At 35.9% G+C, this 15,002-nt stretch overlaps 1 protein-coding gene across 1 annotated transcript in view; it reads left to right on the top strand.

Moving 5' to 3' along the window:
• The first annotated feature begins 2,756 nt into the window (after positions 1-2,756).
• PLEKHH2 (pleckstrin homology, MyTH4 and FERM domain containing H2) overlaps positions 2,757-15,002 on the top strand; it is an 86,173-nt gene continuing 73,927 nt past the window's right edge. Inside the window, exon 1 of the mRNA XM_069494792.1 lies at positions 2,757-2,879. Within this exon, the coding sequence (XP_069350893.1) occupies positions 2,757-2,879 (123 nt within the window). The remainder of the gene's footprint in view (positions 2,880-15,002) is intronic.

Below are 15,002 nucleotides of genomic sequence, written 5' to 3'. Positions count from 1 at the left end.
CAAGTCTTGAACTTCTTTTGTTAAATTTATTCCTGAGTATTTTATTAGTTTTGAGGCTATTGTAAATGGAATATTTTCTTAATTTCAGTTTGGATTTTTCTTGGCTAGCGTATAGAAAAACAAATGATTTTTGTATATTGATCTGGTTTCCTGAAATATTGCTAAACTCAATAGTTTTAATTTTTTTTTTGAGGCTTCGTTAGAATTTTCTAAAGCCATGATCATCTCATCTGCATATAGAGATAGTTTTACTTCTTCCTTTCCAGTCTGAATGCTTTTTATTTTCATGCCCTGGCTAGAGTCTTTAGTACTGTGTTGAATAGAAGTGGTGAAAGCAGACATCCTTGTCTTGTTCCTGATTTTAGGGGGAATACTTTCAGTCATTTACCACTAAGTGTGATGTTAGTTTTAGGCTTTTTGTAGGTGTCTTTTATCGGGTTGGGGAAGTTCCCTTCAACTGCTAGTTTGTTGAATGTTTTTACCATGAAGGGATGTTGGGTTTTGTCAAGTTTTTTTTCTGTGTCTCCTGAAATAATCATGTGGTTTTTGTTCTTTATTCTGTTCATACAGAGCATTACATTGATGAATTTTCATTTGTTAAAAAATATGTACTCTTTTGTTATTTTAAAAACTGTAGACATTTTACAGAACTTAAGTTGTTTAAATGTAGAGCAAAAATGAACCAACATTAAATAGACTCCTCTTGTTACTTAAGATAGAACAGTGTCCCTGCATTTCTGTGCAATGACATGAATAGTTTAAGACTGAAGGGTGTTTATTTCAGGGCTGCTTTTCATTTTTTAAAAATATTTCATCTGTATTTTCTTTCTCTAAAGCTGATAAGGAGAGAAATAAAGTAGCAGTAGAGTTGAGAAAAAGTTTGTGATTGACAATTTGCATTATCTACTCCTAAATCATTGGTGGTAAATGCTAATAATGAAGCATTAATAGTGAATGCTAATATGGGTAATGAAAAAAGCCATTAACAAGGCTAATATCCTTAGGGAAAAACTCAGAAAACAATGGGGTGAGGGTGCTATAAAAACAAAGAAATGAGAATAATTTCCAGCTCTACAATTATAAATTTCCCTTAAATTATGGCTAGAATTTAGGGACATCTGGAAGCTTTCAGATGGCTGGGGTGCTCTTAATAAAAGTTATAGCTTTTGTAGAACAATTCTGCTTATATTTATTTCTAAATTATTGAGTGGTAATGTCATCATTAATGTGAAAATCGATTTAAGCACAAAACAATATTTGTGCTAGGAAAATAACCTTTTAGTGGGCTTTTTTAGCGGCATAAAATTTTAAAAATTAGTATAGGATTAGGGAGGGATTATATTACACTAAATAGTGGGAAAATTAACTTGGTTGTATTTTTGTAAAACAAAAGAACAGAATACTACATGTCAACTGTAGTACCGTCCCTGGGTTCTGAGAGTTTTGCTGTCATGTGTTCTGCATGACTGGGACTGGGTTTCTCTGGGAGATCCCTTCCTAGTGTAAATTTTATCAGTTCATAGCAGGGGCAATTCTGAAATACATTATTAGGCTATGTATTAAAATAGCCTGATAAAAATTAGCAAACACATAAAGCTACTTTTATGAATCTCAGAGCCAGAAACAATCATGCTTCCAAAATCAAGTAATACTTCAGAATTTCAAAACCAGTTCCCTTGCCTCTTGTCCTCCCCTGAGTCTAGATTTACTTAATGTAGCTGATTCCAAATTTCTTTTCTTTTCTTTTTTCCCTTTTTTTAGAAACAGAGTCTCATTCTGTTGCCCAAGCTGGAGTACAGTGGCGCAATCATAGCTCACTGCAGCCATAAACTCCTGGGCTCAAGAGATCCTCCTGCCTCAGCCTCCTGAGTAGCTAGGACTACAAGCGTGGGCCCTCACGCCTGGCTAATTTAAAAAAATTTTTTTTGTAGAGACAGGGTCCTGCTATGTTTCCCTGGCTGTTCTCAAACTCCTGCCCTCAAACAATCCTCCCACCTTGGCCTCCCAGAGTGCTGAGATTACACCCAGGCATGAGCCACCACGCCTGGCCCAAATTTCATGTTTATATGTTTTCTTTTCTTACACAAAATAAAAATTAGGCAAATTTGTCAGGTTCATCATAACTTAACCCAGTTAAATATGCCAAAGGACTTTTGGCTTGAAAGACTTTGCCTGGACCTAGACAAATTTAGAGTGGTAGTAAGTAATCATGGTAGTATAAATCTAAACCATAATTGCAGCACTGGTATGAAACTTCTTTAGGTTATTTTATCATGCTACCAATTGAATCAAAATGATACTTTTGTAAATTTAAGAGTGTGGTAAAATTATGAATTGATAGATTTGAACAATCTTATCTGCTGGGCAAAGCTAAAATAGTAATAGTACTCTGTGTTTGTCTTGTGCTATTACACTGTCCAAAGTTGTGTTAGAAACAGCAATATTTCATTTGTTCTTTACAACATACCCACGAGGAAGGATGGTTTGTTATAGTTAGCATCGCCCTTTTTCTAGATTGGGTAAACTGAAACTTAGAAAGGTTAAGTAACATAGCTGGGCCTCCAACCCTGGCCTCCTGTCTCCCACTAAGTTCTTCCCATAAGCTACAGTCAGTTCTGAAATTTATCTTAGAATTTAAAACTTATATGTGGATATCATTAGATGGTGACTAGAATGTGTACATTGGGTGATTTCATGAATTATCCTGAATGTTAATTGTGTTGTGCCATTTGAATGCTTTCTTTTTTAGAATCAATATGGCAGAGCTTTCTGAGCCAGAAGGACTAGTAGATTGGAAAGAAAGATGTGTAGCTCTGGAGTCCCAGCTCATGAAATTTAGAGTTCAAGCAAGCAAGATACGAGAGCTCTTAGCAGAGAAGGTAAGCTTTTTCCATAACTTTTGTTGTTAAGTGTCAGCTATTTAAAGTCTGTTTCATTGAAATTAAATAACCTCAGTACTTTTAGGGTTAAGCATTTTTAAAATAATGAATGTAATTTAACTTATGTCAAGTGTTTGAAGCTATGTTTGGTAGATTCTTTTGCTGGTGTATGGGTGGATTAGACATTAAAACAAAAAATATTTATTTGAGAATGTTAGTGGAATATGTGAGAATTGTGTATGTTTGATGAATAGCATTTCAGAGAGAAAAGCTATAATCTATTTGATGTTATTAGAGGAGTGTGACAACCTTTGATCTACTAAATGTTTAGGAAAGTCACTTTAAAGTGATTATAGAAGAAATTTCTCTATTGATAGTAAAACATTTATACTATATTTGAAGTATACATCTACTTAGGAATTTGTCTTGACTATGTATTACTAAACTATCATCTGGGCTAGAATTGAGTTTAATACACATATACGTTTCTTAATAGTTCTAATCATATGTTTAGAATGTCATTTATATCACAGGAATTTTTTTTGCAAGTATGTATATAAAACCAATAGTTTTTTCATTTATTTACTCATTCAACAACTATTCTTTGAGGGCTAACTTATGCTACACACTGTTCTTAATACTGGCTGGGCACGCTGTCTCACACCTGTAATCCTAGCACTCTGGGAGGCCAAGGTGGGAAGATCGCTTGAGCTCAGGAGTTCGAGACCAGCCTGAGCAAGAGAGCTCATCTCTACTAAAAATAGAAAAAGTTAGCTGGGTGTGGTGGCATGAGCCTGTAGTCCCAGCTACTTGGGAGGCTGAGGCAGCAGAATTGCTTGAGCCCAGGAGTTTGAGGTTGCAGTGAGCTAGGCTGACGGCACTGCACTCTAGCCTGGGCAACAGAGCGAGACTCTGTCAAAAAAACAAAACAGAACAAAACAAAAAAACAACAGGCAACCCATGTTCCTATTTCCAGAGAACTCGGATTCTAGACCTATGCTGTCTGGTATGGTAGCCACTAGCCTCATGTGTCTATTGAACACTTCGAATGAGATGTGCTACAAATTGAGAATGTGTTGCAAATGTAAAATAAACACTGATTTCAAAGATTTAGTGTGAAAGAATGTAAAGTATCTCAGCAATAATTTTTGTATTGATTATGTATTGAAGTGATAGTATTTGGGATATCAAGTTAAATAGACTTATTAAAGTTAATTTTACCTATTTCTTTTTACTTTTTTAATGTTTGTACTAGAAAATTTAAAATTGTACATGCAGCTCACATTGTGTTTCTATTGGACAGCACTTTTTAGATGAATGGATTAATGATATTAATGGTAATTCAGAACTGATCAGAAGAATTATAAGTGATTTCTTAAACTCCAGTCTGCATTATCCTTTTGTGGGATGGAAACTGGTACATATATCACATCTCCAAAAAAGATCTTAAATCTTCCTCACATTGTTAGCCAAGAATCTCTTAGCACAGAAATATTTTAATAAAATCTAGTGAAATGTCATTCAGTTTAACTTTTCATATGTATCATCTTAAATTATTGTGCTTTAATGTATTTTAGGTGGAAAGACTAAAGTTATCCTATTTATTTTGGGTCAAGGATGACAAAGTAATAGGCTTTGTGGAATAAATCTCCAGGATCAATATGCTTTATTTATTGATATTAGAATAAAGATTATAGCTTGAAAAAAATCTCAGTTTGAATAACTCTAAGTTGGGGAAGTTTTTCCTAACTCAAAGTTAGTGACTCATTCTTTGTCTTTTGCTCCTCTTTCTATAAAAATCGTTTCCCATGTTCACTGTGATTTATCTGGTATTTCCCACAACCCCAACCACCCCATACAATGATTTTGTCAAGGTCCACCAATTATATTCTTGTTCATAAACCACATGGACACTTGCCAGTTGTTGCTTTAGCCTCTCAGCAGTTGACACTGTTGACTGCAATATCCTTCTCAAAATTTTCTTTGTTATCTTGACTTCTGTATGCTGTTGGTTTCCTTGTGGTCCGAATAGAAGTATGCTTCTTTGGGTTTCTAAATTTTATGGCAACATTTGTTCTGTTCATTAGAAAGCATGATGTAGCAAGTTTCTCTATGAGTGCCCATTTGTTAAAGTTACGAAAATGTTGTTTTCTCTATAAGTAAAATTGTAAATAGGTTTTTGATTATTAGTTTTTATACTATTAGATTTAATGTTTTCTTTGTCAGCAAATGAGTATTGAAAGGAATATTATTTCAAAATTGCTGTTTTAGTTGTGGTTTCCTTTTCTTTTTCTGTTTTTGATCTGTATTTTGTATCTGTGACTTAAAACCTTTGACAGATCTAAGAGACGGAATTATTCAGATGTGTTTACACATTGGAAAGTGGATAAGTATGCCAAGTTACTAATGGTTTTCCAGTAAATATATTCAACACCAAAATAGAAATAAGGATTCTCACAGTATTTTCTGTTATATTCTATTATGAAATATTTTTTTCAGGCTTAAAAAATTTTTCAGTACCCTCCCATGTTTTAATTAAAATACCTAATATTTATTGATTTATCATGTGTGAAGCACTTTATAGATATGATTTATTTAATTCTTACAACAACCTGTGGAGTAATAAATGTTATTATCCCATTTTATGGATCAGGCAACTGATACTTACTATGTGCCAGGAAATCTTCTAAGTGCTTTATATATTCGTTTTTTAATCCTTACAACTATCGTATGAGTTAGGTACTAATATTAGCCATATTTTCACAGGAGGGAACTCAGGCATGGAAAAGTTATTTAACATGCCTGAGTTCACACCAAAAAGTGAGTGATGGAGCCAAGATATGAATGCAGGCATTCTGCCTTTAAAGCCCAAATGCTTAGCCATCACCCTATATGGCCTTTCTAATCTAGTTTTATTACTGCCCTCTTTGCTCTCTCTGATATATCTACCCACTCATCTATTGTCTTCTTTTCAGCCATGCAACATATATTACTAAATCCACCTCTGCTTGGGGGCAGGTACCTGTGTGTATTAATTTATATATATATGTATGTAGTAATAACAGTTTACGTAATGTTACATATTTTTCAAAGCAAACCCTATTGCATTGTTTCTAAGTGCCAACTCTAGCCAAATATTGCATTCCAGAGGCTAGTCTGGTCCCATCCACAACCTTTAGTTTTGTGTTAGGAACAGTCTGCCCCAGGGCTTTTCCCTAATAGTTCTTCATACCTTCCTTCCAAATGGATGCAGGCCCAAGGCTGAAGATTCTTAAGAGAATACTAATTTGAGTTTTCAGTTCTTTGCCAGGAACTGTGGCCAACTTTTCTTTCCTACAACAGCACTAGTTTTTAGTTCCAAATTATTGGTGCTGGCTATAAGCAGCTAACTCTAGATGTCAACTCTGGTTCCTAAGTCTTACATTAGCTAGTTTAAACTGCACAGTAACCTTATGAGGTAATTATAATTATTATTATCCCCAATCTAAAGAATTAACATTAAAACAGAGAGTAATTGAATAGTATATGCAATATCACACATATAACAAAAAGCAGAGCTGCCATCAAACCTTATCTTTCAGCTTTGTTGTGATGTAGCTAATAGAGTGCCTGGCACCTAGAAGTAACTCATTATTTTCCTGTAACTTTCTGAGTGGACATACTGGTTTGATGTATGAGGAGATGACTTAAATGTAATTACAGATTGATAGCAGATACATTTCTGAATTTTTTAAAGAAAAATGTATGAGATATCTCAGAGCATTTTTATAATTAAAGATGGATCTCAATTATATATATCCTATATATTTTGGAAATGGAGTAGGAGAATACATGGGGTCTTTTAGAAAAACTGTTTTTGCACCTATTTTTTTTCATCGCAATTTCCAAGTAACTTAGACTATTAAGCTTATGAAGAAAAAGGCCTTATTGAAGTCTTGGGCAAGTGCTTCTGTAAGTGGGAGAGGTCTTCAGAGGAATTTAAGGAATGGTGTTGGAAATATCCCTAGTATGCCAAATATAAACTCTTCAGGGAAGCTGAGATTTAAGCAGTTTTCCTGCTTTACAATATTACTAGTTAGTTTTCTGAGTTATGGAGGGAAAAGGGAAAGGGTTTTTTTTGGCATTTAGAAAAATGTTTCTTTTATTATAAATTGACAAATTATGATCATATATATTTATTGGGTACAATGTGATGTTGTATCTACACAATGTGGGATGATTAAATCAAGCTAATTAACCCATTCATCACCTCGAATACTTATCATTGTTTGTGGTGAAAAATATTTGAAATTTACTCTTAACAATTTTGAAATACACAATGCATTGTTTTTAACTATAGTCACCCTGCTGTGCAATAGATCTCAAAACTTATTCCTCCTGTCTGTCTGAAACTTTGTACCCTCTGACCAGCGACCCTCCCTTTCCCTCAAGTTCTGGTAACCATCATTCTAGCCTTTACTTCTATGAGTTCAACTGCCTTGGATTCCACATATTAGTGAGATCATGTAGCATTTATCTTTTTGTCCCTTGCTTATTTCGTTTAGCATAATGTCCTCCAGGTTCATCCATTTTGTCAGAAATTGCAGGATTGCTTTCTTTTTTAAGGCTGAATAGTAATCCATTTTGAATCTATACCACATTTTCTTTATCCATTCATTTGTTGGTGTACATTTAAGCTGTTTCCATATCTTGGCTATTATTAATAATGCTTCAATGAGCATGGGAGTGCAGATACCTCTTTGACATACTGATTACTTTCTTTTGTTCTTTTTCTTTTGGAGACAGGATCTTGCTCTGTCACCCAGGCTGGAGTGCAGTGGTGCAATTAGAGCTCACGGCAGCCTCGAACTCCTAGGCTCAAAGGGATACTCCTGCCTCAGCCTCACCCATAGGCAGGAGTACAAGTGTACACTACCGTGCCCAGCTAATTTTTGCATTTTTTTGTAGAGATGGGGGGGTCTCACTATGTCGCCAGGGTGGTCTCGAATTCCTGGCCTCAAGCGATCCTTTTGCTTCGGCCTCCCAAAGTGCTGGGATTACAGGCATGAGATATCCCGCCTGGAACATAATGATTTCAAATCCTTTGGGGATACACCCCGAAATAGGATTGCTGGATAATATGATAATTCTATTTTTAGTTTTTCCGAGGAATCTCCATGCAGTTTTCCATAATGGCTGTACCAGCTTACATTCCTACCCCCATCGTACAAGGGTTCCCTTTTCTTCATATCCTTGGCTCTTGGCATCTGTTGATCACTCTTTAATGTTGCCACTGTTGTTTTTCCATGTACTTTCTCCATAAAACTCCCTTATCTTGATTCCTTGTGAACTAACTCCCCAGCACCTTCTCAATACTAAATTTTATTTCTTGATCTATTGCATGTCTCCCAAGAATGTCTCCCATTCTTCACATGAATATGCTTCATGGAACTGTCTTGAACAGATTCTCTTAGACTCTTCCATCTTTCATCAGCTTCCCGACAATTAACTGCAAACCTCCTTCCTCCACTCCAGATTCAGTCTTCTAATTATTCCCTAGAGACCTTCAGTTGTGTTCCCCTCAGCATGTAAAAATCAACACATCCAATTCCAGTGCCAGCACGGGTCTTGTGCATAGTAAGTGTTCCATAGTAAGTGTTCGAAAGTTTCTTTTTAAGTTGAAATGAAATGTTATTTCCTATGGGTTAGATTTTCAGTGAAAATGAAAGGGAGAAAAATATGAAGAAGTTTGCCTTTGGATGTCAACATAACCTAATGCTGCATTGCCATCTGGGATTTCTTGCAACTTGGCATTTCTTTCATGAATATGATTCCTTTGAGACAGTCTAGGTTTGACTCATAGGAATAAGTCCCTGGACAGCATGGCATGTACTTTCCCCCAACAGTCCATTATAGAATCATGATTAACCTATTTAAATTACACGTTCCCTCAGTTACTCTATTGGGCCACCCAATATTTCATAGTACCTAATGGAAATTCTACATATACTAACAATGGCACTTTGTACATTAATTTATATGTCACTCTTTTGGTTATTGGATGAAGATATTATTTATTATAACAAAATGAAAAAAATGTTTGATGGTGGAGTCTTTCATGGCGCCTATGGGGAAAAAATCAGGAAGAGAGATACTTGGTGGGGAATTGCTGTCCATATCAGTTACTGTGAAGGTCCTAAAGTATTCTACCTAAATTACTAATCTCTTAAACAAGTTTATTTGTATACAACATCTGTAACAATGAGAGGATTGCTGAGTATTACAAGCTCAGTGGCAAATCTCCCTCTGCCACTTGTTGCTAAATTTACTCTGGCTACAGAGGGCACTTCTGTATTAGTCATTTAAGCACTAGGTTTAGAATTTGCTACTTCATTTTGCTATTGTAGAAGTGGCCTGTCTATGGCCGGGCGCGGTGGCTCATGCCTGTAATCCTAGCACTCTGGGAGGTCGAGGCGGGTGGATCGTTTGAGCTCAGGAGTTTGAGACCAGCTTGAGCAAGAGCGAGACCCCGTCTCTACTAAATAATAGAAATTACCTGGACAACTAAAAATATATAGAAAAAATTAGCCGGGCATGGTGGCATGTGCATGTAGTCCCAGCTACTTGGGAGGCTGAGGCAGGAGGATTGCTTGAGCCCAGGAGTTTGAGGTTGCTGTGAGCTAGGCCGATGCCATGGCACTCTAGACCAGGCAACAGAGTGAGACTCTGTCTCAAAAAAAAAAAAAAAAAAATAGAAGTGGCCTGTTTATAAAATACTTATTTTTGTCCAAAGCAGGCTATGGGGAGTAGATTATTTCAAGGTTTTTTTTTTTACTGACTGAAAATGGATTGGTTGTGAAATTGACCTAAAGTTCATATTATAGTCTAAATTGTGAAGGTAAAAAATTACATGAATATTTCTAGCATTGTTTTTTGCGTATTATGCAAAGTTATTTTCCAGCTTGAATGATTATAAAAACAAATAGTCACTCATAATCAAAGTATTGCCTTTCATACTACCCTCATGTTTAAAACTGGTTTTAAAGTGTTCTGAGCTTTATTGGATATGCTTAATGTATATTTACATTAATGCAATGTGAGCTGTTGAGTATTTATGACCTGTAATGTAGATTGTGAAAATGTAGTTATTATCTTTTATCAAAGTTTATCCTTACTTTTCTTTTCTTTTTATTTTTTTGAGACAAGGTCTTGTTTTTTTGTCCAGACTGGAGTGCAGTGGCATGATCATAGCTCACTGCATCTTTGAACTCCTGGGTTCAGGTGATCCTCAAGCTGCCCCAGCTTTCTGAGTAGCTGGGCCTACAGTTGTGCATCACCATGCCTGTCTAATTGTTTAAAAAAGTTTTTGTAGAGATGGGTCTCACTATGTTGCCCAGTCTGGTTTCAAATTCCTGGCCTCAGGCAATTCTCCCGCCTTGGCCTCCCAAAGTGCTGGGATTACAGGTGTGAACCACAGCTCCCTGCCTAGTCTTATTTTAAATAACTTTTTGGAGTTAAAGCCTTGATTCATTCATTCATTTTGTGCTTTCATTCATTTGTTCAACAAACATTTATTGAGTTTCTGTTATGTAGTATTCATTATTCCTGCCTCAACCATTGTTGTGTAAGTAAATGATATACCTAACATCTGGAGAGAGAGCGCTTAGCTTTTACTTATCCAGTGGTAGAATTCTGTTAGAATCTCAAATTCCAAATTTAGCCTCTTTTGGTTATTATCTCTGTTTCTTTCTATGATAAGTTCCCTGAAAATATGTAACTTAAAATTGTTCCTATAATTAATGTTATAATTTTAAGTTACAAATAAAAGATTCCTAGGCTGAAAGAATAGCAAAGGACAGAAATAAAGACAAATGCTATCCATCTGAGATTTTTGTGGTTTTATGCATTTGAGACTGATTTTCATATGGTTTTGTATAACTATACACTGTGTGTGTAGTTTATAAATTCTGGAGTAGCTGTGGTTCAGCTGAAAGGGCACCAGGAAATCGGAATATGAAGATTGAAATCCCAGCCTGTCACTGGCTAGAAGCATAAACATGTACAAGGCATATTCATTCCTAACATTAATTTCCTAATCTCCTAATCTCTATAATGAGAATAACAATTTCTGTCTCGTGGTATAGCTGTGAAGTAATTTATTTGAAAGTTTCTGATTCCTAAACATTAATTCAAATTTTTAAAAAGTTCTGTTGTATTCCCTGAATTGTCTTTCTCTCTTCTGAGATTATTTTTCTGTTTTTGTGTTCGTTGTTTTTTTCAGGTTGCAAGCTTTTCTCAAATGTCTGATGATCTTTGGTAGTCTATTTATATTTAAGAGTGGGACATCTTCAAAGTTGACTGACAGTTGTATATAAATGGTCAGTGCTGGTCAGCAGTCAACCTTTGCTTTAGGGTGAGTGGGTGGGATACTGTTTGGCCGGGAGTTCATAAATGCCACAGTTGATGGACTAGTATACTTCAAACAATGTATTCACTTTTGTAAGAGACCAACTTTTCAATTTTTTAAGAGGAAGTAAATGTTCAGCTGCTGGACATTTGGCACATAGGGATAAGTGAGAATTTTTCAGGGAATTAGTTGACTCTGAGGGCCACATATTTACCAGTAAATCAACTATCTCAATCTGACACATCACACCCCCGCTAGGTCTTTACAGGATTCTGTAAAGCATTTGGCCCTTAGGAGGAGAAGCTCAGGACCCTCCAAGTCTTATTCTAGGCTATGCTTTCTGTCATTCTGCTACACCAAAAATGGGGATTAAGTGACTGTGTGTGTATTTATTGGTAATCTTGTCCCTCACTCCCAACCCCCTTCTCCTACTTGGCTCCTAACGTGATGGCAGCCAGCCTTTATCCTATAGGAGGAAACTGGAAGTCTTTAGGGACTCTTATGAGTCTAGAAGGGGAGAGATAGTGATGCTGACATCAGTGGTTCCCCAACAGAGAGCCCAGCTAGATCACCCAAGGTTAAAGTTCATGATCAACAAACCCCATACATATGTATGCTAAAGTTTTTAGTCAGCTTTTTAGTCCCTCATCCTTAAACTTACTAAGTAGTGTCTCATGGATGACCAGACCTCTGAAGAAAGCCTCTAACATGTAAGATAGAGAACAATCAGAAAAAAGAAAGAAAAAAAGAAAAGAAGAAGGTTAAATATAGAGTTGGCATATGACTCAGCAATTCTACGCCTACCTATATCCCTGAGAGAATTGAATATGTAAGTCCCCACAAAAACTTTTTTTTTTTTTTTTCAGGCAGAGTCCCACTCTGTCACCCCGGCTAGAGTGCCATGGCGTCAGCCTAGCTTACAGCAACCTCACACTCCTGGGCTCAAGCAATCCTCCTGCCTCAGCCTCCCAAGTAGCTGGAACTACAGGCATGTGCCACCATGCCCGGCTAATTTTTTCTATATATTTTTTAGTTGTCCAGCTAATTTCTTTCTGTTTTTTTTTTTAGTAGAGACAGGGTCTCACTCTTGCTCAGACTGGTCTCGAACTCCTGAGCTCAAATGATCCTCCCACCTCGGCCTCCCAGAGTGCTAGGATTACAGGCGTGAGCCACCGTGCCCGGCCTCCGTAAAAACTTATACAAAAATGTTCACAAAAATCACCAATGTTTATAATTGTAAAAAAATGGAAACAACCCAAAAGCTCATCACCTGATGAATTGATAAAATTTGGTATATTCATATAGTGAAATATTATTCAGGCATAAAAAAGAAATGGAATACTGACACATGCTACAACATGGATGAACCTTGAAAATATCGTGCTAAATAAAAGAAGCCAGGCACAGAAGGTCACATATTATATGATTCCATTCATATGAAATATTCAGAATAGGAAAATCCACAGAAACAGAAAGTAAATTAGTGGTTGGAAAGGGTTATGGGAAAAGGGCAATGGGGAATGACTGCTAATGAGTGTGGCGTTTCTTTTTGAGGTGATGAAAATGTTCTGGAATTAGATAGTGCTAATGGTTCCATAACTCTGTGATATAGTAAAAAAGACACTGAAATTGCACACTTTAAAGTGGTGAATTTTCTGGCATGTGAATTATATTTCAATTTTTTTAAAAGTTTGGAAAAATGGGAAAGAAGAATCACCAATACTGCCTGCTGTTTAACAAAACTATTAATACTGTTAATATTCTTATGCTTTTGTTGATATACAATTAAAAAACATATACATAGAAATAAATATGTAGTATAAATATACTGGTTTCATTAAATGTTATATCATTTATCATTAGCATTTTCCATGTCATTACCTAGTCTCTGTATTTATAATCATAAAGGGCTCAATAAATAAATACTGGTGATTTGCTGATCAGTTCCCTTATTATTAGGCATAGAGGCTGTTTGTAGGTTTCCATTATTTTAAATAATACTGCAGATGAACTTCTTGCATGTATAGCATTTGTTTATAATTGGAATTCTTTGGGAAAGATTCCTCAAAGTGCAATGAATGGATCAAAGTAGAATTATATGATCAAAACTTCTTGATTTGTGTTGTTGCAATTGTTACCCAAAGAATCAAGTAGCTTTGGGTCTGGCCAATTCCCTGATACCCATCCCAGATATTATTCATACAGTGGGGGATGGGAGAAGGTAGTGACTGCTCTAATTTGAGAACTCTGGATTATCAAGGAGTAGTGAATAGTCAGCTGGCTGGGCCAAGTACGACTGGACAGAGAATGCCAGGAGTAGTCCCTTTCTTGAACTTTCAAGGCTGCTTGATCCTTCTTGGCTGACTGAGGCCCCTACTTGGGCAGTTGAAATTCATGGAATTCCAGCAATCTGTTAACTTCCATAGGAGACTAGACAATAGTTCAAATACCCAGACTCAAAGTAATCACCTTAAAGGTAGATGATATGAACAGTTTACAAAAAATACTAATAGCCAATAAACATGTAAAAAGGTACTATACTTAAAGAAATGCAAAGCAAAATAATGGGGAATGACTGCTAATGAGTTTCTTTTATGGGGTGATGGAAATATTCTGGCATTAGATAGTGGTGATATTTGTACAACTCTGTTAAACTAAAGACCACGGAATTGTACAATTTAAAAAGGTGAATTTTATGGCATGTGAATTATATCTCACATTTAAATAGTGGTAAAAAATAAATTGACCAAATGACATTAACAAAATGTTATAGGACTTAAAGGAATAGCATGAATCATAATTAGAAAAATCAGAAATGAGGTGACAGAACCCAACGAAGAATTAGAAGTAGAAGAATACATTTTACAAACTAAGACTAAAGTAGAAGGAACACAAGAACTAATAAATTCGGCCGGGTGTGGTGGCTCACGCCTGTAATCCTAGCACTGTGGGAGGCTGAGGCGGGTGGATGGTTTGAGCTCAGTAGTTCAAGACCAGCCTGAGCAAGAGCGAGACCCCATCTCTACTAAAAAATAGAAAGAAATTAGCTGGACAACTGAAAATATATATAGAAAAATTTAGCCGGGCGTGGTGGTGCATACCTGTAGTCCCAGCTACTTGGGAGGCTGAGGCAGGAGGATTGCTTGAGCCCAGGAGTTTGAGGTTGCTGTGAGCCAGGCTGACGCCACAGCACTCTAGCCCAGGCAAGAGAGTGAGACTCTGTCTCAAAAAAAAAAAAAAAAAAAAAAAAAGAACTAATAAATTCGACACATAATGCTTTAATAAAAATTGAAGGTAAAAAGGAAGAAACCTTTAAAAATCAAAATAAGAGATGAAAAGGATTTGAGAAGATGACTAGTATTGAAGATAAGCAAAGATGATACACATACAGATAAAAGAAGTTCCTGAAGAAAGCCAAAACAAAGGAATGAAACAAATGCAAACACTGTAATTCAAGAAAACTACAGAAATTTAGAAAAGCGCAATGATACATACTGAAATAGTTCATCGTGTGCCTGAGAATATTAACCTAGGATGACCTACTTCAAGGCTTATTTTAGTAAAAATATTGAATATTAAAGAAAAAAGAAAACATTCCTTGGGTATCTAGGCAAAAACAAAAACAGGACCTTTATAAGGAAAATAATATTATGTTGCTACACTGATAGCAATGCTTTATTCCAGGAGAAAATAGCATAACGTGTTTAAGATGTCAAGGAAAGAACATGTGATCCTAA

This window comes from Eulemur rufifrons, chromosome 19 (genome assembly GCF_041146395.1).
Source record: "Eulemur rufifrons isolate Redbay chromosome 19, OSU_ERuf_1, whole genome shotgun sequence".
NCBI classification, from domain to species: Eukaryota; Metazoa; Chordata; class Mammalia; order Primates; family Lemuridae; genus Eulemur; species Eulemur rufifrons.
Note: the sequence above shows the minus strand (reverse complement) of the source record. Positions and strands in the feature narration are given on the sequence as shown.